Genomic DNA, 22,231 nt, shown 5'->3' with positions numbered 1-22,231 from the left:
CACTCGATGTTACTAATGCTTGTGACCATTACTTTTATATCTAGCTTTCCTTCATACGTTCTTACATATGGTAGTAAGATGTTTGCTCCCTTCGCCACTTCCATTATCACTTGATACTGTGATTTTTTCATATGACTTTTAAGGCACTGAATCTGTCTACTTAGTCTATCCAGAAAAGGTAATATCATAGAATCAGTTTAGCTCTTACAAGCAGCATAATTGTTTCCCTTGGTAAGCATTTCATTCACATTATTACAGTTTTGTCCAGTTTGGAACCAAAATCTCGCAATGAAGAGCATCATGAGAGGAGCATAAAAACTACTTAGAGTTTTAAAATATGTTATTATTGAGGATGTTCAATATTTAAGAAATAGATAGATTCACAGCATGAGCGTTCGAATAGACAGGTTCACAGCAATAGACAACGAAACTTGTTCTTCTCAGGTCAATCTGTTATTTTATCTCCTAGAATCTGTAGAAGGGTAGTATGTCTTGACTAACAGCATTCATAATTTGCCATGCCTTTTGTATCTGCTGCAAATCATAGTACGTAACACAATCTCATTTAAATAACCCCTTGACTATGCTTGCATACAGCTATTTGTAGTGGTGTCTGTACTTCACCGTAATGCCATCTATGAAATTCATCTACTCTTTTAGATTCATGGCTAGTTACCTAATTGTACAAAATTTAGCGTTTTAAACTGAACAAGTCTCGAATTTCAAGAATGGGATGGGTGGATCTATCCGACCTGTTGCAAAATGTGCGTGATAAGCTGAACAGGGTTGCTTCGGTATGACCCTGGACATTTTCCCCCCCTTGCCTATTAAGTTTTTCTTTCTGTTTTTTCTTTCAAATTTTCGACGTTCCGCTTTATATTTCACTATTTTTTTTTGGCAGAACTGGTCCAGAGAAGAGAAGGATCATTGTCTGGAGGAAACTGAGAAATCATTCAAATATTCTGGCGATATACTCCGTTTGATATTATCATAGCAATTGAAGGTTTCTTCAGCTTGCTAATTGTAAAAATTACGACTGCTTTGCTGTTTCATCCTGGAAACAACACTAATAAGTTCACTCCATGTATTGAATTAATGTACGCTAAATGCTGTTCATATCTATAGTTAAGACTGTTCATATCCATAGTTACGTAGGCTTGGCAAAAGAAAGGAAAAGGATTTCAAGAGGGTTCAAGAATCAAGATAGATCATTTAGTTAGGAAACTATCCGCAAACTAAAGTTTCGGATGAACTATGGGATACATTAAATTTGCAAAAGTTATAAAGCTCAATCGAAAGGCGTCAAGGAAAAGCATCCTGCTAAAACAGAAAGTAGCAGTGGTGCAATACAAACAAAAACTAAGATGCTTTAAACTTTTGACCAGAGCAATTTCTCTCATCACATGAAAAATCAGTTCATTACGTACAGAATCTTGATCAAAGAAAGAACATGATTCAGAAGCTATATATATGTCTTTGCGAGCTTATTTAAAATTGGAGGATCACTATCTGGAAACCACTTGCATTTTGAGTTTTAGACCATCAACATTCGCGAAAACATGTGCTACTAGAACAGAGATCTCGCATTAACAATAAGATAGAAAGGAACATAAATATCAAAGCGATCGAAGACACTAATTAAGTAGAAAATTAAGGTGCAGCGACACACTAGTTCGGTAGTACAAGTACATAGACTTGGAAACCAAAGAAAGCAAAACAAAACTAGTAATTCAGATTTCTTCTCATTCATTCATTCATTCATTCATTCATCTCTTCGTCGTTGTTTCGTCTTTGATTCTTCTCAGACTTCAGTGCCTGTCATCACAAGAATGCTGATGAATTCAGATTGGATTTCCCAAGAACAGAGCATGCAATCTCATGGTTTTGTGATTATTAATATACCAGAATCCCTTGGCGCATTGCAGCGGAAGCATTCCATTCTGCTCGCAAAGTTGTGTTCGTTGCAGCCCGACCTTTTTAAAAATCACGCTCATGATTAGGAAACATTGTGTTTCATTTGTTTAAATTTTAGACGACTGAGAAGAGAGGAATCCATGCATTGACACCTGTTGCAAATCCAATCGCCAGATTTCCACCCAGCACGGCCGCCGCCTCCTCCGAAGCTGTAGCCCCGTGACCGCGGTGTGTCTCCATCGAAGCTGCCGCCGCTGCCGACGGCGGAGTCCTCCTTCAGGGAGGCACACTTGAAGCAGCTGGAGCGGCTGGCGAAGTTGTGGGCACCGCAGGAACAATACCAGTCACCGGGGCGGACGTCGGAGCCAATGAAGCCGAAGGACGAGCCCCCGCGGCCGCCGCCGCCACTGCCGAAGCTGAAGAAGTCGGAGGAGCGGTCACCTCCGGTCGGCCGCGGGTCGCTGCACCGTTGGCAGGAATCACGGCGGCTGAAATTGAGGTGTTGGCAGGACCTACAGGTCCAGTCTCCGGGCTTCCTGTTCATCTTCTCAAATGAAAAAAAACTACAAATTAGATCACGCAACGTTACAATTTTCTTACGTTCGACTACATCAAAGGCCACTACTTATCTAAAGAAGAAAAAAAAAGTTTTTTTGTCAGTACTACATCAAATCTAGTAAAACAACATCAAATCTAGTAAAACAACCTCAAATCTTTTTCACTTACCTTCACAAGGAGGAAGTGGAGTTGTGAGGTGGTGTAAGTAATAGTTGCTGTTTGCTTGGTGTTAGGTTTTGTGAGCTTAAGGTGTCTTTTATACATCCATTGCGTGGGCCTCAACAATGGAGAATCTAACTCGTATTCTCACTTTTCTTTTTCACTGCACTCCTTGAACACTGGCAAAAGGAGATGAAGAGATAAAGAGCCTGGGGAAGGATGCTAAAGACTTATACTTGAACATGAGTCATGTAGTAATTAACATCTTTTGAGACATCCATGAGAGAGGTGAGCATTCGAGTTGCACCTCTCAAGTTTTTTTTTTCTTTCTTCTTTTTTTGCATGATTCCTAGCAGCCAATTTTGGTTATATACAAGACATGAGATCAAAATCAGGATGGTTAGCATATTGAGTTTGTAATATTTGGAGAATTAATTATTTACACTAAATGACACAATTATTGAAGATTTCTAATCATCAAAATTAAGGACTTTGGAAGAGTAGGCCCGTATATGTCCACTTTCCCATGCCAACGGTCACTTAACTAGCAACTTTAGTCAAAATGATTGAAAGTGAATATATCCAAACTAGAAGAGGAAAAAGAAAATCAAAACATGTAATTTATCCCCCAAAAGAGCACAAAGCAAGATAAGATCATAGTTTTGGTTGGCTTTATTATTATTATTTCTTCAATTTCGATAGTGAATTTCTCAAGAAAGTAAAAGGGGAGGAGGGAAAAAAATGGTGGTTTCCAATAAATAAAGCAGGTCTTGGAGGATGGACTTGACCATCTTTTTCATTCGTATCATGTCCCTTGAAATGTTATTTTGCTATCCAACTTCAATATATATCCTTTGCTTTATCTGACAGCTTAAATCAGGGCTCTTCTTTTGCTTTTTTTTCCCCTTCCTTCCTTCCTTCCTTCTCCCTTAATTACTTTCTCATGGAGGAGTTGCAAAACCAGAGGATGATTTGTGTTGATGGTTCTCTCGGGTGAAGCCAAAGGAGCATTGGTGAAGGGGGGAACCGTGAAAGAGAGCAAAGGCAAGTGAGTGCTTGTGGTGATTGGATTCTCTTTGGGAAATGCTTTCATCATGCAATGACCGTGACCAAGAGCCAACCAGCAATGTTATGATTAGAAATTGGGCCATAATATCCGATTGCTCATGTACTCGTGATTTTTCTTTATTGAACTGATTAAAATTAAATTTTCTTTTTTGATGGGTAATTTTTTTCCAAATGCATGGATTGGATTGAAGTTTGGTTCCAAACTTAACTTTAGTGGAGGAAGAAAAGGAAAGAAAGAAACAAACAAAGAATAGACCTCTATTTGCCTGATCGAAGCGAACTTGTTTGCAAATGTTCAAACTGACCCAAATATGAAGCAGAAGCCAACTTGTCTTCACCCATCCACAGTCCACCCCTGCATAAGAAGCAGGAAGCATGTGAAGCGCAAGAAGGGACGAATACAAATGCTCATCAAATCTGTACAGAGAATAAAATGGTGTAAAGTTCAAAGAGCAGGAAGAAAATTTAAGAATTGTCCTAAAGAAAACATTCAATCTGAATGCTCATGTTGTGCGATATCATCTAAGCAAAGTAGAATATAGCACTGGGAAATCGAAAGAACAATGAATTGCCAAATCCAATAACCATGCAGCCATGCTTTAAGACAACCTGAAACCCACATCCTAACGCACAAAAGTGAATTGCCAAATAAACATTAGCCAATCTGAATCTCAAATTCAATATATCGAACTAGTAATTCATCACAAGTTTTCATGTAGTGCCATCAAAACACGTTCAACAAATCAAATTCCGTAATTCAAAAAACATGAACGAAATATGCAAAAACTGTACGACCACCCGATTTTGTTTCCAATTTCTTGGCATCCATGCCATTGTTCTTCCCATCTTTTCTCATAAGCCAGCAGATGCTAAAAATTGCAAAGATACAGGGTGTTATACGAACACAGTACAAAAAGATGGAGTGTAAGTTGTTTATTTGACAATGTACTGATAAATGGCCATCTTAGCCATAGAAAAAAAGTGGATAGGAAACAAAACCCTCACTTGGGCAAGAAAATTGAACAGAGATTACTGAAATTTGTCTGAAGCTACATACAATCACTCATCGCTATTTTTTTCTTCCTTTTTTTTAAAATTTTTTTAGCAGAGATCAGCTCCAGATCTAATGATGGCCATCAGCTCCAGATCTAAGGTGGAGGCCCTCCCTTACCAACCACTTCCAGCTGAAAGACAAGGAAATGTATGTGATGGTTCCTCTTCAAAATATACAAGTTGCAGTAATATATTTAAAATTGAATCTAAAGGTTCTTGTTTGTTTAAAATATTACACGCTTAAAATCACAATTACCACAAAGTACTGGGAGCAAATAGGACATTCATGTGGCTTGCCTTTCTCCAACCAAAACCAAATAACATGATGTTCATCCTCTGAAACGAAAAACAAAAATTACTAATGTGAGTTAGCAACAAGATCAAGATCTTCCAAGAAGGCACAATTTTTTCACACTATTATTTATCATAAGAAAAAGCAAGTACCACGATAGCCTATTTTATACAAAAAAAAAAAAAAAAGGCAAAAAAAAACAATAAAGAAGAAAACACTGAGAAGCTTCTATCAACTTACCCCCTTCACCCCCGGGACAGCCAACTATCCTCTTGTCATAACGAGATTGAATGATAGCAGGTGCTTCCTGTAATGATAGGATAATAAACAATTTGTAAATGAAACATATCAACAATAAACACCAAAAACAAATAATATGCTAACCATTACCAGATGAAAAGAAATTAGAATAGTGAAGGAAGATTCTTTAGAATCTCAAGTCTCAACTGAATCAAAGGTGCAAGACAGCAACATTTAGTTAGGCTAATTTATGACTTTGCTATAGAACTTTGCCCTCCACAGTCCGAATCACAGGACTTAAATATTACAGGAGAAGATTATGCATAAGATCAGTAGAATGCCCATAAGTTAAACAAGCTTTACTAAAAATTCCATGTATAGATAGTCAATTAGAATGATTCTATATCGCAGTATATGTAACTTAATCAGCCACAGTAGCTAGTTTTCAGAGTAGGATCAAAAGAACAAAAAAAAAAACAATCATAACCAGACAGACATATTGGGTAGCTACATGGAAGGTCAGGAGCAGATCATAACAAGTGTCATCACTCAGAATCCAGTGTAAAAAGCAAGCCAGAGGTTTTAAAAAACTGAACAACATAAGGAATCAAGAATAAAAATGAAACAGGCAAGAAAAAGATAATACCATTCTACCAAATGAATTCTGTTCATCAGGTAAGAAGGATATCATAAAAGTCTATTTTTCTTCTGTGTTTGCAACTGATGGTTGACAAGGGACTTTGCATGCAGATTAAAACCCTAAACCAAACTGAACCAAAGAATACAACTAAACAAGGTCTAAATAATCTACCATGGTTCCATTGCAACTCATTCAAATTGAGTACAAATGGAGCTTATTAATCATAATCACAAGACCCACTTGTCAGACCCCAAATGCTAAAATAAAATTGCATTATAACCTAATTGATCCCAAAATTTATTTAGTTTAGGCCTAACTCAACAATTTAACTCTAATCGGAATCCAATTTGAACCTAACTTAAGTGGAGTTCGGTCTACATTTATCCAAAACCACAATGCCCAACACAAACTCAAATTGAATTTATTTAAATTATCCCAGCCGCATAACCCCTTAATCCAACCCAAATTGAATTTGTTTGGGTATCGCTCTAGACGCAAATAGTCACCTAGATAATAATTCAAATTATCCTCGTTCACTGTCCTCTAATAGGTCACAAATATTGTCAATTAATGTTACTTTTTTTTTTGTGAATTTTTTTGGAATATAACATTAAGTATGATATATTTTCCTTAACAATCTGTAAGAAAGTAAAAGGGATGTTTATCCGAAAACGAGGTTCTCCTGAAGTAAATATTTTAAATAACCTTAGTCCCCCTACAACATGGAAGTTTTAATGAGTAGAGGAAACCGATAGCATCTCAGAAAAAAACAGTGAACATGATCTATATCTTAACATAATAGCTTCCAACCTTGGTGCCGAAAGGACCAACTGGTTCATCTATATTTTCGAAGCGCTTCTTCACCTGAATTCAACACCGAAATATAGTACCGGGTCCAGTCATTCATCAAGCCAAACAAAATATCGTTGCAGAATAAAAAAAAAAATGGACGGGAACCTCGAGCTCGGCCTCAAGTTCCACGCGTTCGATCCCAGCGGCGATGGGCATCGCATCCTCGGCCCTCTTCTTCAACTTCCCATCACCTGAACAAAGAAGGGAAAACAAGAAATCCAAGAACTCCTGACTCAACAAGAAATCCCAAATGAAATAAAATACAACGGATCGTGAAGTTGCCAGGGCGGATCGTAAGGAAGCGGGGCTACCGGAATCGGATGAGAAGAGGCAGGAGGTGGAGACAAACGGCGAGGACGATGAAGCGGGAGCGAGAGTGCTTCCGGGGCCGGTCAGGGAGGCGGAGCGGGACCTTGCCAGGGCGGATCGTAAGTAAGCAACGCACGCTCTCCTCCACATCGTATCTCGTATTCTCGCCGATGTCATAAGTGATCTCCGGACGCAGCCGCCCCTTCAGGCTCCAGCCGCTGCCCCCCATCCTTCTTCGCTTCTCTTATTAGGGACCTCTTCACGAGTTCCCTCGATGCCACGTCACCACGTCAAATCAAAACCACCTCTACTAACAAAAATATCTAAATAACCTATTCGAAATTCGATTTGATAAAAATTCGTTTGAGCTCGTTTAATGAGACTCATTAAGATAAACGAATTAAGCTCAAGCTTCAAAATACTCAATTCGTTAGCTTATGAACACGTTCGTTAAGCTCATGAATCAACTTTTAAATTAAAAAAATAATAATTTTGATATTAAATTTATAGATTTTATACTCTACTTATGAAAAATATAGACAAATATATTAAATTTATTTATTAGAATAAAATTATAAATTTTAATAAGAATATTATAATTTTTTCTGAATATATAATTTAATTTTTAATGAATATTTAAATTTATAATTTATACTTATTAAGCTCATTTAGGCTCGATAAAAGCTCGTGAGCCATAAATATATTCGTTAAATAAAGCTCGAGTTCGGCTCGATTATAAACGAGTCAAGCTCAAAACATTTAAGAGTTCGGCTCGGCTCGGTTTGATTACACCCCTACTTTTATATTTGAACTTATATATAAATAAAATTTAAATTCATAAATTACCAAAATAATATTAATAATTAAAAAATAAATACATCATATAAATAACCTAAATAAAAAAATTTATTAATTTTTTTAATTTAAATTAGAAAGACACTTGAAAGTTGTGGGTTTGGTTACAACGTATAACTAAGGGGCGCTTGGTATATATTTGACAATGAAAATGATAATGGATTTTTATCGAGGGATTAATGACAATGGGAATGATATGGTGCTTGGTATAGATATTGGAATGGATATTATTCCCATTAATGTTGCTTGCTTTGGCTTACATTATGGAATGAGAATCGGCCAAAATTCTCATTTTACCCTTATAAGTAAAATACAAAAATAATCACACAAAGTCATGGACTGAACAATTTTATTAAAAAAAATGCAATATGATGGCAACAACTCTGTCAATGGTCTTGCATAATTAAAACATCTATCACAATATCAAAAATGATAGAAGTAAAAAAATATTCTTCAAATCCAATGACATCACAAACATACTATTCCAAGCAACTGAGTATAAAATCTTCAACTTCAGAGGGATCCAAACTGAATAATAACTCAACCTTCACAGGATCTTCACAAATTACTTGAGCAGCCATGCACTTGTTCTTACCAACGAAACCATACTTATCCAACATCTCAAGAACTTGTGGCATTTTTAAGGATTTACCTTAAACCCAAGATGACATTGACTCAAATTATGAGCTAACAGTTTGCATAAATCTCTCAACCTGAGCATTGAGTAACTTGAAGTCAGAATCGACATTTTTGGCACAGCTGAAGTCTTTATCCTCTTTGAAACTTTTTGAACTCTGTCAACGGATGATTTCTTTTTCTCCTTAAAGTGAGATGCCCTTGATGCAATCCCCCCTTTTCTTGTGCGATAACATTGTTTTTCTTTTTAGGGGATGTCACTTGGATAAAGGTACTATCTAAAGCACCTAAACAATCCTATAATAATTTTTAATTATAAGAATTATATATTGAAATAAAAAATACAATTAAACTGAAGAATTATAGGCGATTTAAAAATGCTTACCTTAAATGGTTTTCATCTATTTTCTTCGTAGTCATCGTGTATCGGTTCAGGTTTCTTGAGCAATATGTTGTGTAGTTGTAAAATTGCTCGAATACATAGATTGAAATGACAACTCACTGTCTCCTGACTTCGTTTAAAAAGGAGACTCATCGTTCGATTTTTTTAATGATGTGCCAACACAGAGAAATAAGGCCACAATTTCATCAATGGTGGCATTTTTTGTGGCTTTTAAACTTCCAACATCTTGAACCATATCACACAATATCCTGAATGTTCTCCTATCCATTCGAAGTTCACTAATACTTATTTCATCGCTCTCTTTTGTAAGATTGAACATCCATTTCACACGTGCAATCGATTTGTCCTCCTTACTTTTTATTTGACGAATCCTACTTCGACGATATGCAAGTATTGCAATTTGATAAAGTATAACAACCAAACAACTCATGAGCATTCCATACATATTCCACAAAGTGCATAATAATATACATCTTCTATAGTTTAATGGTGGTCGTGCCATGTTTATCTTGCATACATAAATAAATACGGAACCAAATCATAACAATGCTCAATATTTCAGATAAAAAACATGTAACCTCATTGACTTATGCCTTCTATCTAGAAAATTGGGTTTAAACAGTGGCTTAAGTTAAATCAAGATATAATTAAATAGTTTGTATGTTTTTTTCTGTGGATTCTTTACTTCACATAAAGTAAAGTATACAATCATTTCAAAAAACATTTATAGAGTAAATGAACATCATAGGAAATAAGAGATGTCATGACGAAGTGATCGAACGAAAATGATAAAACTACATCCATTGAAGAGAGAGATCTCAAAAGCAACGATCGAATTCCATAGTCCTAGAAAAAGGACCACTATTGTCATCGATAGAAAATAAAGAGGTAATAGAAAATAAAGGACACTAATTCCGATGGTCGAAAATTAGGTAAAAAAAGACATTGAAATGCGAAAATCAAAAGAGAAAGAAAGACGAGTTGAGGCAACTGACTCACCTTCGACAAACCAGACTGTGGCAAAGAGGCTAGTTGAGGCGCAGCGGTGAGTGAGGAAGAAAGACGTAGAAATGCGAGAGGCTCGGTCGTCAAAAAAAATCACATGAATAGGGAAGAATGAGTTTAACGATAACCTAAGAGTGGGTGAGTTATGAAAGTATGAGTATCAAATCCATATTTTGATTCTGATTCCCATCTACCAATCATCAAGAATGAGAATGAACTAAATTTCATTCTCATCCCAGCATCCGAAACCCGTCTACCAAGCACCTCCTAAGATTATGAGAAATAAAATATAATTTAAAATTATTTAATTCAATCTACTAATAAAAATTTATTTATTTAAAAATTATAATCTAGTTTAATATTTTACTATATTATCCTAGATTATAAAACCAATTATATATATTATTATTATTTTCTTTTTAAACTTTAAGTTTTTTTTAAATTTTTTAGTATTTTTTTTTAACTCCCCCCCCCTCTCTCTCTCTCTCTATATCACATATTTTGTTATTTTTTAATTTATTTTTATAATTTAAAATAAAATTTTCATTATAAAAATTTTAAAAATATTTTTGTCTCAAAGTGTAAATATTGGAGGATATTTTTTACTAAAAAATTTCGTTAATCCTAAAATAAAAAAATCTCACTTTTTTTTTTTAAAAAAAAATTCAATTTGAAGTTGCATGACCCTTTTGCCTATATGTACATGGATCATTAACTAGAAATCGTCAAGTACCTAAATAAATAAGATTTTTATTTATAACCTTTGAAATTTATAATCAAGGTTAATCCTTAACCAAATACATTCCTATAGTAAAAAGGGCGCTCATTTAAGTTACGTCCATCAAGAGACTCCCATTATGGAGGCTCTTAACTATTTCATTTATAATAAGATTCCGTTTAAAATGCATGATAGGATAGAATTATATTTTCTGAAGGTTTTTAATCAAACGTTTGGTAGAGTTAATGGAAGTCTCTTACTATTTCATTTATAATAAGATTCCGTTTGAAATGAATGATAAGATAGAATTATATTTTCAAAAAATTTTTAATTAAGAAAATTTATTTATTCTACTTTTAATCCTATCCTAATCAATTCAATCCTATCCAATCATATGCATACCCAACCTATCCAAGGGTATACTTCTCTTTATGATTATCGCATGTCAGTAATTATTTTAATTCGCCATTTGGGCTGATCTTTTAAGTGCGTTTAATTGGTGGCCCAACATCGAAGAATATTTTTATGCGAGAATTTTACTACAACTGAATTTGCCTTTTTTATTTTAAAATAAATATTTATGAGACGTTATAACGCAAGCAAGGGACCTCATTTGATAGGGTTCTTGAAGAAACACTAGTCCACGGGATCCCCTCCCACCCCTAATTAACTTGAGGATCAATTATAAATTAACTACGTAATCTACCTCCCTTTAGGTTACAAACATAATCACCTCTTATTACAATTCAAGAAACACAAAAATCCATAATTTGCTCCTTGAAGGTAACCACCGTCAAATAAGCAAGGCATCTCATTTGATAGGGTCCTCGAAACACAGAAAAATCCATCAGAATCAAGCTAAGCTAAGTTAGGTAACCGCCAAATATTAAAACAACTGCTCTTGGCATCTTGCTCAGGAATATTAGAGTAAAAGGAAATTTCTCATAGCACATGGTTTAATAGAACATCTGAACAAAACTGCAAAAGCTCCACTTCCTCGTGCATGTGATGTAATGCATTCCTTGACAATCCATTGTACTACCAGCTGCTTGCAAAGCAAAACTAATTCTGCATATGATAATAGCCCTTCCTCTTCTATTTCCCAGCAAAATCAGGCGAGGCATCTCCATATGAAACCAAACCTTTCTTACCGCCAGAAGTAGATGGTGACCTTGACAGGTCCTTGCTCGAGCGCTTTGGAGAGGTAATATCTGGGGAGCGAGACCTGGACCTCGACAATGACCTTGACCTAGAACCAGATGGGCTTCTGCTTCTCGAAATTGATTTCCTTTTCTCAGATCGAACTTTGTCCCAGGCAGCACGTGATCTTGAATTATCCGGAACTGGAGAACGGCTAAGTGCGGGGCTGGGAATATAATCACCTCTTGCTCGACCACGGTAGCCCACAGGGCTGCGAGATATGCTTCTGCTACGGCTCCTCCTACCGCGATACCTACACGACGAAATATATCATTATCTAAGAATGAAACAAGCAGATATGATTAACAAAAATACAAAGCCAGAGATCCCAAGCTTCTAGACCAACTTCACAAACCAGTGTTAACAGGATACCCCGGTCCGGATCAAATTTAACTCAACACCTGTCTGTCATTTCAATCTATCAATATTATAATAACTAGAACAACAACCTGAAGAAACCCCAAGCTGAAATATTCTCTTTAAACCTAAAATACAGAAATGCAAATAGACATCCTAGAAATGCAAAAGATAGTAATAATCCACCATAGAAGAAAATTGTTCAGATTTATCAGGATGCTTGCTAGGCTTTGATTCTGTATTTCTCAATTGAAAACATTTAGAAGCAAAATTTACTTATGACTTACATCAATATATTCTATCCAGATTTAATTTTGTTTCGGTTAATAACCAAGTATATGAAACAATTCTTGCAACATTAACTCATGGACGTATGGCACTACAAAAGGCAACACAATGAAGTTGAAAATGCAATATTATTTACTCAACATAGTATTTAACACAGCACCAACTTAATGGAAAATGGCTATCAAGCTTCAAGTACCTTTATCTCATCAATCTTCAGCCATAAAATTATAAGCTTTCATCTAGATAAGTACTTAACCTTTGTAACAAGAAGTAACATCTTTTTCTGTTTCTCCAGAATTTTTTCTAACTAATTAATCATCTCTAACCTTGAACATATAACAAATTGTTACAGAAAAGATTACCTTGGTGGTGTTCTTCCCCTGGGAGGGCTCCTATGGCGTCTAGGAGGAGAACGATTGTGATAGGTTCTATAGCCTGAATACCTAAAAAAATTATAAGCATAGCCATAAATGATAATTAAAGAATGATCACAGAGACAAACAAAATTGATCAACATAATGATACACTACCTATCACGATCACTTCGTCCACCAAAACGATGTGATCTAACTGGAGAACGATCAGGAGATGGAGTCCTGTATCTTCTAGCATATGAATATTGCTGACTAAAACCTCTACCTCTTCTTATGCGCTTAGGAGATCCATCTGGAGAAATACTTCTTGACAAACTTTTGCGGCGATTTGGTGGTGGTGATATTGCCCTACGATCAGGGCTACCCTGGCTCCTATTGAGACTTCTTCTAGAACGAGGTTGCACAGGGCTCCTACTTTTGCTTTTGCTGCTAGCCTTATGAAAAGGGCTCCCCTGACTCCTACTTATGCTTCTTCTTGAATGAACCTGTACAGGGCTATGGCTTTTACTCCTACTGCTAGACTTTATCGGACTTCTACTTACGCTTTTCACAGCCATCAAGGGACTCCTGCTAGGGCTTCTTTGTTGCAGTGATTTTCCTGAGCTTCGACTAATACTATGTCTTTTTTCATTAACCGAAGTTCTACTCGGGCTTCGCTGTATAGCGACTTTCTCCAGGCTAGCACTGGGGTTCCTCTGCTGCAGGGACCTTTCTGGACTTCTGCTTTTGCTTCTAGTAATATCCCCAACTGGACTTTTCCTAACAGTTCTTCTAACAGAGCTCCTAAGTTTTCTTCCAGATGGACTTCGGCTGATGCCTCTATGAGGCGGGCTTCTACTTATACTATTCTTTCGGGCTTCATTAATAGGGCTTCTACTGAGATCCCTTTGGGGGGGACTCCTGCCTATTGACCTTCTTGGGCTTGGACTTCGGCTTTCATTCCTTGGACTGATGCTCATACTCTTGCTCACAGAACGGTTCAGACCCATGCAATGATTCCTGTGTTCAAGAATGTAAAAAAAAAAAGGCAGTTCAGCAAGAAACTGCAAGCAGTAAGAATAGTTTTAACATAGAGAGAGCTCAGGGACCTATACTTTTTTGGATTGACTTCTAAATTAGGCAATTCATCCTCATTTCTCTCAAATTTCATGGCTGTATTGCCATTGTTCTGAAGTCCAACATTTTCTCTTTGCAACTTTGCCTCCTCTCCAAGAAGTTTCTCTAACATAACAGACTCCTTATCATGAAAATTAGTGTCATTTTCCTTGAGTAATGGTGGCTGTTCTTCATCTGAAAAGAATAAACATTTTAGCAGGTATCACTATTTAAGAATTAAAGGAAATTAAGTAAAAAAGAATCAATCATGATATTTGCCTAAATGATCAGAGTCATGGTGTTATTTACTTAGCAGGAAAGTTATTATACAAAAAAAAAGATGTAATACATTGTTAGAATGTTACTCGCAATGGAACCAGCTGTCAATGAACTCTTAGAAGTAATGAAGTACAAAGAAACTTCCAAATACAGACATAAGAGCATCTACTTCCTTTAGAACACACGCCCAAGGAGATAGATATAAGCAAAAGTGATGGAATATAGAATCAAAAATCAATGATTTCAAAGCAATACCCTAACCACTTCTTCATAATTTTCAGGATAATAGAATGACATTCATTTTGTACTTGCAATGGTTCAATTTTGACTGGTTTAACGAAGATTACATAAAATTTAAGAGCAAAATAAAAGTATAAAATAGAAAGGAAAACATACTTCTTCATGAATATCAATAACACACTGAAGGGAATAAAGGAAGTGTGAATTACATATCCTTCTATTTTGTGTAGTTAAATAGAGCTCCATTCTTATCTTTCTTTGAGCAATGTTCTATGAACTTAATCACCAAAGCTGTGAAATATTTACATGTATTAGCACAATAAAGGCAACAAACTAAACCTGGAATATGTGAAGAGGCCTTCTTAGACTTCCGTGCACTTCCTTTGTGATTTCCATCATCATCAGAACTGCTTGCATAGGTACTCTTTGTTTCAGATTCACTATCCAGCATCCTTGTATCATTTATGGCAAAATAATTTATTGTTCTGATAAATTAAACAAGAAAATGATGCTTCCAAAAGCATCTCGGAAAGACAGAATAATATAGAGCATCAATATTGTATCAACTTCAGGCAGATGAAAACCTTTTTGCCTTGTGCCTAGACTTCCTTTCACGCCTTCTGCGCTTCTTCTCTCGTCTTCTCTCTCTTTTTTGTTTCTGTTTATACTTTTCTCTTCTGGAATATCTTTTCCTTCTGTGACGCCGGTCATCAGTCGAGCTGCTTGTATCAGATGTAGACAATGTATATGAATCCGAATCACTATCAGTTTCTGATGATTGAATATCTGTGTCAGATGAACTATCTGATTCAGATGAATAATATCTTCTTTTCTTTTTCTTCCTTTTTCCTTTAGGTTTCTTATGCCGCCCTTTATGTCGTCCTTCATGACTATCATTAGCATCATTATCCTTAGCTTTCTTTGACTTCATACTTTTGTTTTCGTCTGTCCATAATCCATATGCAACCATGTTGTGAATTGAACCAAAATAAAAAATTGAAGAGCTATAGCAGGATCAGGTAGCAAACGAACAACATATTGCTACCAGTGTAAAAAGAAAAACATTAGTGAAAAACATAAGCCTTTCCAAATTATAGTACCATTTTCATGTAAGATGGTCACATTCTCATTAAGCTCCCCACAACTGACAATCTTCACAGGAACAACAGGTCTGTCACCATCAACATCAACATTCTCAATGCTCCGCAATACTTCATGTCCTAGTATGAGTTTCCCAAAAACAACGTGCTTTCTGACAAAGGGCACAACTAAGAACACATTAGAATCAGATAATCTGTGAAGTACAGCAAGTAGGGTGGCATGGACTTTGCAGAATCCAGAAGTTGAAGTATCTTTAACAAGTTCATGCACTTTAATAAACATACAAGAAAAAATTCTCATATATAGGCAGATAAGTGAGGACAACTCTGTGCACCATTACTACAAAAATCTCTAATGCCAGCATGGATCTATGTTTTTATGTTCCATGCATCAAAAGAAATGAAATGTGGTACAATCAGTATTAGTAGAAGCGAACACGTGCATATGATAGAATACTTCATGAAGCAAATCATTGTAATAAGAACCACATCATCAGAAGCATCTGCCTATGATGCATCAAATAAGTTCAACTCTTCATGTGAAAATTTATCAGATAAACATATCATGACATAAGATAATGAAAGATGAAACTACAATATAGGAACCAGGATAAAGAAAGAACTCAAAACTAACCCATCAAGATGAGGAGCAGACTTTAAAGTGATAAAAAACTGGGAACCATTGGTATCACGACCAGCATTTGCCATTGATAGAAGACCAGGACCATCATGGTCTAGAACAAAATTTTCATCTGGAAAAAAGGAATGGCAACAAGTTAAAGATTAAAAAAATAGAACGCAAGCAAAACATTCACAGCAGAAGTAAAGAGAAACCCACATTTGGAACATACCAACTACTACTATTGTTGGTAGAAGAAAAGAAAATAAACATCATGTAAGAGCCAAAAGATAAGCATGATGCAAGGACATTTGATAAACTCAAATTGTTTCCATGAATCTTTCAAGCTATCAACATGTTTGCATCCAAATGCTCCATATATTTTATGCCCACTGCAGACTTGAATGTTATATAACCGCTACCAAGAAATTCTAACGCAAAATATTAAGAAAATATTCTAACAGAAACAATAAATCTTCATCAGATTTAATGTAGCACTAGCAATTAGACAATGTAAAAAATAAAATAAAAATGTGAATGGCATTCAAATTAATGTAACACCGTTTTCAAAAATCCATTCAGAATCTCTGAGTGTGTTCCAAATGTTCCACCTGCTTCAAAGAATGTCCTTGGAATATCAATCCAAAAGCCAGAGAAAATAAAAGAAGTTTTACTATTTAATGCTGAAAAAGAGCTTCCTAGAGATAGATCATTTGAATCTATGAATCGATAAGTACGGTTTTTAACTGAGACTTTTCCCATTTGCATACAGGTAATAGTTGCTAAAGAAGGTAGGGTTACTTTGGCATCTCATCATAAGAACTCCATCTGTAGGGGAAGCTTAACTAGCTATCATTCAATGCTACTATTTCCCAGTATTCCAAATGGCGGTTGAGGCACCGCCTTGAATCGCATCGTCTTGTGTTTAGGCGACGGTAAAGCGTTTCCTATTCGGAGCCTGGTGACGCGTCAGGCATGTGCGACGAGTCTGAACTCGTCGTCAGACCTAGGTGACAAGTCCGGACTCGCCGCCGGGCTTAGGCGACGCATCTAGACACATTGCATCTGGTGACATGTTCAGCTCCGAAACACCAAAGCCGATCGCCGATTAGAATAGGTTTTTTTTTTGAACTTAAGATTTAATCGAAACTTTATATTAATAATTTTAATCATAATTGGGATAATTTAAATAGGCTTAAATAAAATTATCTTATTAATTATATATATATATATATATATATATATATATATATATATATATAATTATTATTATTATTTATTTAAAAAAATATTCTTCATTATTTTCTCTTAATCCTTGAATGTACTTATGCAATTTATATTTGGCTATCTTATTTATTGATTTCCAAGTGTGAAATGTGCATTATGAAACTACTGAACCAATTAAATGTGCATATTAATAATAAAACAGAATATAAGTAGATTTAAAATGGTCAATGCCAGTCCCAAAACAAAATAAAAAAATCAGGCTGAATTAACTATTGATAGCCAGTATAAACAGTATTTTAACTAATAAGCATAGATCTTAATTGTATTGGTCATACAACATTGACATTTGCCAAAAGGACCAGAAGACCAGAAGCATTCATCACTCAGGCACAATAATGCTAGGATGTGATTCAAAATAAACAAGGATTCTTGAATTGTTGTGTGTTAGTATGGATAAAGAAGCTAATTCATGGTTACAGTATTAGACTAAAAATTTTGATCATAGAAACACACAGTACAAGGATTAGATTTAGATGCGACAAGCAGAAGAAAATATACATAATATCCTTACAATAAACAAACAGAATTGGAAAGATAAAAAAATAGATAACACATGTTCTAAAGTGTAAAATACTAGAAAGCTTGAATAAAAATGAAGTACTGTTGCACATAAGGATGATAAGAATAAAGTTAAGAGAATTGCCTATGTCAATTAAGTAAAAGAGATACTAAATGCTATAAAGTGTTTATGCCTTTCAAGTCGGATTCTTTGATCAAATCAAAAAGGAATCTTGAGAGAAATAGAATGAAATGATCCATGGTATATCTATGACAAAAATATATATATAATTGGGTTTTATATGGATTTGTAGGAAAAGTATATGGGTAATACGCAAGTTTTATGAAGGATTTGGACATAAGAAAAGAAATACGATAGTACAGTTTTGGGTATTACTATATCCTATGATCTTACGAATTTTAAAACTTACATAAAGGGAAAAGTTGATCATTTCATTAGGTACAAAGTGGTCATAATCATAATTTTTACCATGAAAGTAAATTAAATTATATGTAAAAATCATAAGATTGTATTAGTGGCTATATTACTAGACTGGGTAAGAGTAACGAATGAGTGTAGACCAGTGTCTCACATGGGCATTTCTAAACACTTTTACACACGATGAATAGGTGTTAGCAGTTCACTAGTGCCGATGTCTGAATGGCGGTAACATTTGCATCCAACACACATAAAAAGAGTAGACGAAGAGAAGATCAGGGAATGCTTAATTAATCAAATTATATATATATATATATAGACCGACCTACCACAAGAAGCTCTCATGTCCTTTCTGTCAAACACAAGCAAGATTCACTATATAGCTTAATGGCATATTAAGGCTAAACAGTGTGTTTTAGTTCTGATGAAGACAATTAATATGCATTGAGAATATGCAAATTCTACAACATTATTTATGTAAACTCACCTGGAAAATTTCCACCATATATGCTCTCACCACGGGTTCCTAAAGCAAAGGGATTATCAATATTCAAGAAAGCAAAATTCATCAGCTAACAAGATGAAGATTACAGACATTATCTGCATTTGTAACTGATGTATAAAGATTAAGTCAAAAAAAAAAAAAAGGGCAGCAATCTGTAGCCTAACAACTCAATTTCATCTTATATAACTGTAGAAAAAATAAAACTGAAAATGATAGATAAAAAAGAAAGATTAGAGAAAACAAGCAACGATACACCAGCTCCTTGTGCATTAGTGCAAGAAGCAACTTACTTTAAATCTAACAAACATGTCAGCTTTGAAAAGTATGGTTCTCCTGTAACTCTTAATTCCAAAAATCTCATTAATCATGCACATCCATTGTCCATGCATATACTAATTCACTAAGAGGAACAAATAAATGCCAACGGTCAAAGAAATAACACAACTCTCTTCCAAAGTACTTATTGTAACATTTTCTTTAAACTTTCAGCAGTTTTGTTAAAAAGGGAATAAAACATACACAACTTAGGTGAACTTAAACTAACCATACCTAGATTTTCCTATATATAGTTTCCTGTTTTTCTATTTTGCATCTGAAAATAATTACATCATTTCTGCAAGCAAGGATAAAAATACCAAGGCAGTCATGCAATTAATCAAAAGAATGTGTGGCAGAACAGAAAATTTTGAGCCAGCTGAGACTTTTAAACAAACATTTGTTTTAACTTTTCCAACTCAGGTTAGACTTTATTTGTGCATCATTATTGCTTAGTTAACAGCCTTCAGTATCATACATCAGTATAACTATTTTACATGATAGCGGATAAGATGTCAAGTCTTGTGAGTCAAAAAAAAAATATGGACAAGAAGGCAGCAGCCTCCATGTAAATATTTTGGAATAAGTATGTTCAGAGTACACATATTTTTATCAAGCATCTGTGCAATCGACATAAAGCAGATTTGCTAGATTCATGGACTTCAAAAATTCTTCAGTAATCAGTTACCAATCAACCAAAGCAAACGGGCATGCTATGAAAAAGTATAAACATTTAGATTGTGACCTAATCTATGATTAACTAATTGAAAAAGGAGAGTATATGTAGGTCATACCATCACGTCTTGAAAAGTCACCACCCTGCCAAGATAATCATCATGTCAAGCACCATATGGAAATAAAATTCAATGGAACAAGTAGGTGAACAAGGTTAACATGAAAGAAATGTTTCATGCAGACTACAAATAATATCTTAAGAATAATCATTTACCATTTGACTACAACTTAAACAAGGGCTGGTAGAAAACAACATTTATAACTTCACAAGTCCAGAAATCAGTGGAAAAAACAATAATGCACCTGTGCCATAAAGCCCTTAATAATGCGATGGAAGAGTGATCCCTTGTAGTGCAAGGGCTTCTTAGTCACTGATCCATATCCCATTTCACCTGTAAACAAGAATGCACCTCTATTAGTGCATGATTGACAGTGTCAATTCAAGCCCAAATATCTCAGAAAAAGAGAGGAAAAAACTTCTAAATGATGAGATAATAAATTTTAAAGCAACAAAGCATACAAGGAGGACACTTTCCCCTGACAAACATGACACAAACCAATAATGATAAAGCTAATGAGATTCATGAACTCTCATGATGTAAAAGAGACAAACAGTGCTGAATTTCTTTTTGCATATAAAAAGACAAAAAGATTGCGAGCATGCGAGCAAACAGTCAGATAAACTCTCACAATGTAATTACTAGTTCCTGACATATAGTTACCAGTGCAGAGTGCTCGGAAGTTTTCAACAGTCCTTGGAACAATATCAGCGTAAAGCTGCAAGATAACAAATTCTAAGCTCAGATTGCTGTTGCTTATGCAGGCAAGAGCTAAACATTCTAATCTACATCAAGTAGAGAGTAAGAACCTAAAATAAATCTTATGGCATGTTAAAAAAAATTATTAGACGAATACCTCAAACAGCATCCTTCCAACAGCATCTCCATCAATTGTCACATCCATGAAGACAATAGGATTTTTCTTTTTTGCCATTTTTACTAACTTGTGCCTTGAGACACAATGAATGGAAGCTTTGATCTGCAGCATTTTAGTGAGCAGGTTGTGAAAGAAATTCATTTCACCTCCCCCCAAAAAATAATTATGCGTAGGAAGCACGGACAATTATAAATAAATTTGATGAGGGATCAAGATCACTATACAAAGCAGCATGAGCTAACAAATAAGTAAATTTGATGAGAGATAAATTGTTTTATTACCATTCAGAAAGCATAAGAGAAAAACTGAGCCCCACTTGCTAAAACATCCTCCCAAAAAGGATATTGGAGGACAAAGTTGATAACCGTCATATGGGTGGTCAGAAAGTTCAAATTTCACGAACAGCAGTTATAGATTTGCAGATCAATTCACGAGAAAGTTATACCGCCAATATATTCTGTGAAAACAATTTTTTAAAAAAGTAGGCAGGTAATCGAGTCTAAGTATTTCTTCAGTGATCGGACTCTAAAACCTAGCTTAGTTACGCAAAACCCTACAGCACGGACGAGGTTAAAAGGCAAATTTGGACAGAAATCCAACCAAGTGCCGAAGATTCCAAAAAACCAAAAGATACTGATTGTAACCCATGAGTAAACTGTGAATATAATGATTGCAACCCATGAGTAAACTGTGAATGTCAAAGGAATCAACGAAGATAGACTCGGCCAACACCTGTTACTGGATCGGATGGCGAAAGTGAGAAGGGAAATCTGTGTTGCGACGAGAAATCCTAAAAAAGCTTTACCTGCGCGCTAGGAGTGAGGTATCAGAGAGGAGGAGGCTGCAGCTGCGGCTCCGCCACAAAAAGAAAGGGAAGACGAGCACAAGTAAACCTAATGAAAGGTTCACGAGCGGACCTCCCATTTCTTTTGTAACGCTGAGGAACTCAAATTTACCATAACGCCCTCCACCGAGGACTACATTTTCTTTGGCGCCCTAGAGGCGGTGGTCTAGTGACGTATGACCTCATACAAGAAGAGCAGTTTGATATATATAACTTCGTAAGTAAATAGAAAGTTTTTCAATTTTTTATTACCTAAATATCTAAATCACATACCTAATTTTAAAATGATATTTTTTATTCTTTTTCATTTACCTCAATCCATTATTACAGTAGATATTTTTTATTTTTTTAGATAGATAGATTTTTTAAAAACGTATTTATATTAAAAAAATATTATTATCAAATTAATATTTAAAAG

General features: G+C 35.2%; 3 protein-coding genes and 1 long non-coding RNA gene across 5 annotated transcripts; 1 reads left to right on the top strand and 3 right to left on the bottom strand.

The window, feature by feature from the left end:
* Positions 1-714: 714 nt before the first annotated feature.
* On the top strand, positions 715-1,144 carry LOC122031152. The gene is made up of 2 exons (XR_006125762.1): positions 715-794; positions 902-1,144. It is a non-coding gene; the product is annotated as an uncharacterized LOC122031152 (long non-coding RNA).
* Positions 1,145-1,562: 418 nt separating this feature from the next.
* LOC122031150 (ranBP2-type zinc finger protein At1g67325-like) lies at positions 1,563-4,060 on the bottom strand. 2 transcript variants are annotated; one of them, XM_042590242.1, is made up of 5 exons: positions 3,956-4,060; positions 2,641-2,810; positions 2,067-2,458; positions 1,903-1,973; positions 1,563-1,815 (listed from the first exon to the last, which is right to left on the bottom strand). In XM_042590242.1, the coding sequence occupies exons 2-5, from the start codon at positions 2,734-2,736 to the stop codon at positions 1,802-1,804; spliced, it is 573 nt and encodes a 190-aa protein (XP_042446176.1). In that variant the 5' UTR covers positions 2,737-2,810; positions 3,956-4,060; the 3' UTR covers positions 1,563-1,801. The 2 variants fall into 2 exon arrangements, with proteins under 2 accessions (XP_042446176.1, XP_042446177.1); XM_042590243.1 differs by lacking the exon at positions 2,641-2,810.
* Positions 4,061-4,619: 559 nt separating this feature from the next.
* On the bottom strand, positions 4,620-7,328 carry LOC122031151 (cytochrome c oxidase subunit 5b-2, mitochondrial-like). The gene is made up of 6 exons (XM_042590244.1): positions 7,088-7,328; positions 6,882-6,967; positions 6,735-6,788; positions 5,285-5,351; positions 5,009-5,088; positions 4,620-4,883 (listed from the first exon to the last, which is right to left on the bottom strand). The coding sequence occupies exons 1-6, from the start codon at positions 7,260-7,262 to the stop codon at positions 4,848-4,850; spliced, it is 498 nt and encodes a 165-aa protein (XP_042446178.1). The 5' UTR covers positions 7,263-7,328; the 3' UTR covers positions 4,620-4,847.
* Positions 7,329-11,454: 4,126 nt separating this feature from the next.
* On the bottom strand, positions 11,455-21,912 carry LOC122032542 (peptidyl-prolyl cis-trans isomerase CYP95-like). The gene is made up of 14 exons (XM_042591853.1): positions 21,775-21,912; positions 20,949-21,071; positions 20,756-20,810; positions 20,337-20,425; positions 20,093-20,117; positions 18,966-19,004; positions 16,270-16,387; positions 15,636-15,787; positions 15,120-15,480; positions 14,875-14,987; positions 14,016-14,211; positions 13,078-13,920; positions 12,910-12,990; positions 11,455-12,155 (listed from the first exon to the last, which is right to left on the bottom strand). Exons 2-14 carry the CDS (start codon positions 21,024-21,026, stop codon positions 11,798-11,800), a joined length of 2,508 nt encoding a protein of 835 aa, XP_042447787.1. The 5' UTR covers positions 21,027-21,071; positions 21,775-21,912; the 3' UTR covers positions 11,455-11,797.
* Positions 21,913-22,231: the final 319 nt, after the last annotated feature.

Source organism: Zingiber officinale, chromosome 11A (assembly GCF_018446385.1).
Source record: "Zingiber officinale cultivar Zhangliang chromosome 11A, Zo_v1.1, whole genome shotgun sequence".
NCBI lineage: Eukaryota > Viridiplantae > Streptophyta > Magnoliopsida > Zingiberales > Zingiberaceae > Zingiber > Zingiber officinale.
Note: the sequence above shows the minus strand (reverse complement) of the source record. Positions and strands in the feature narration are given on the sequence as shown.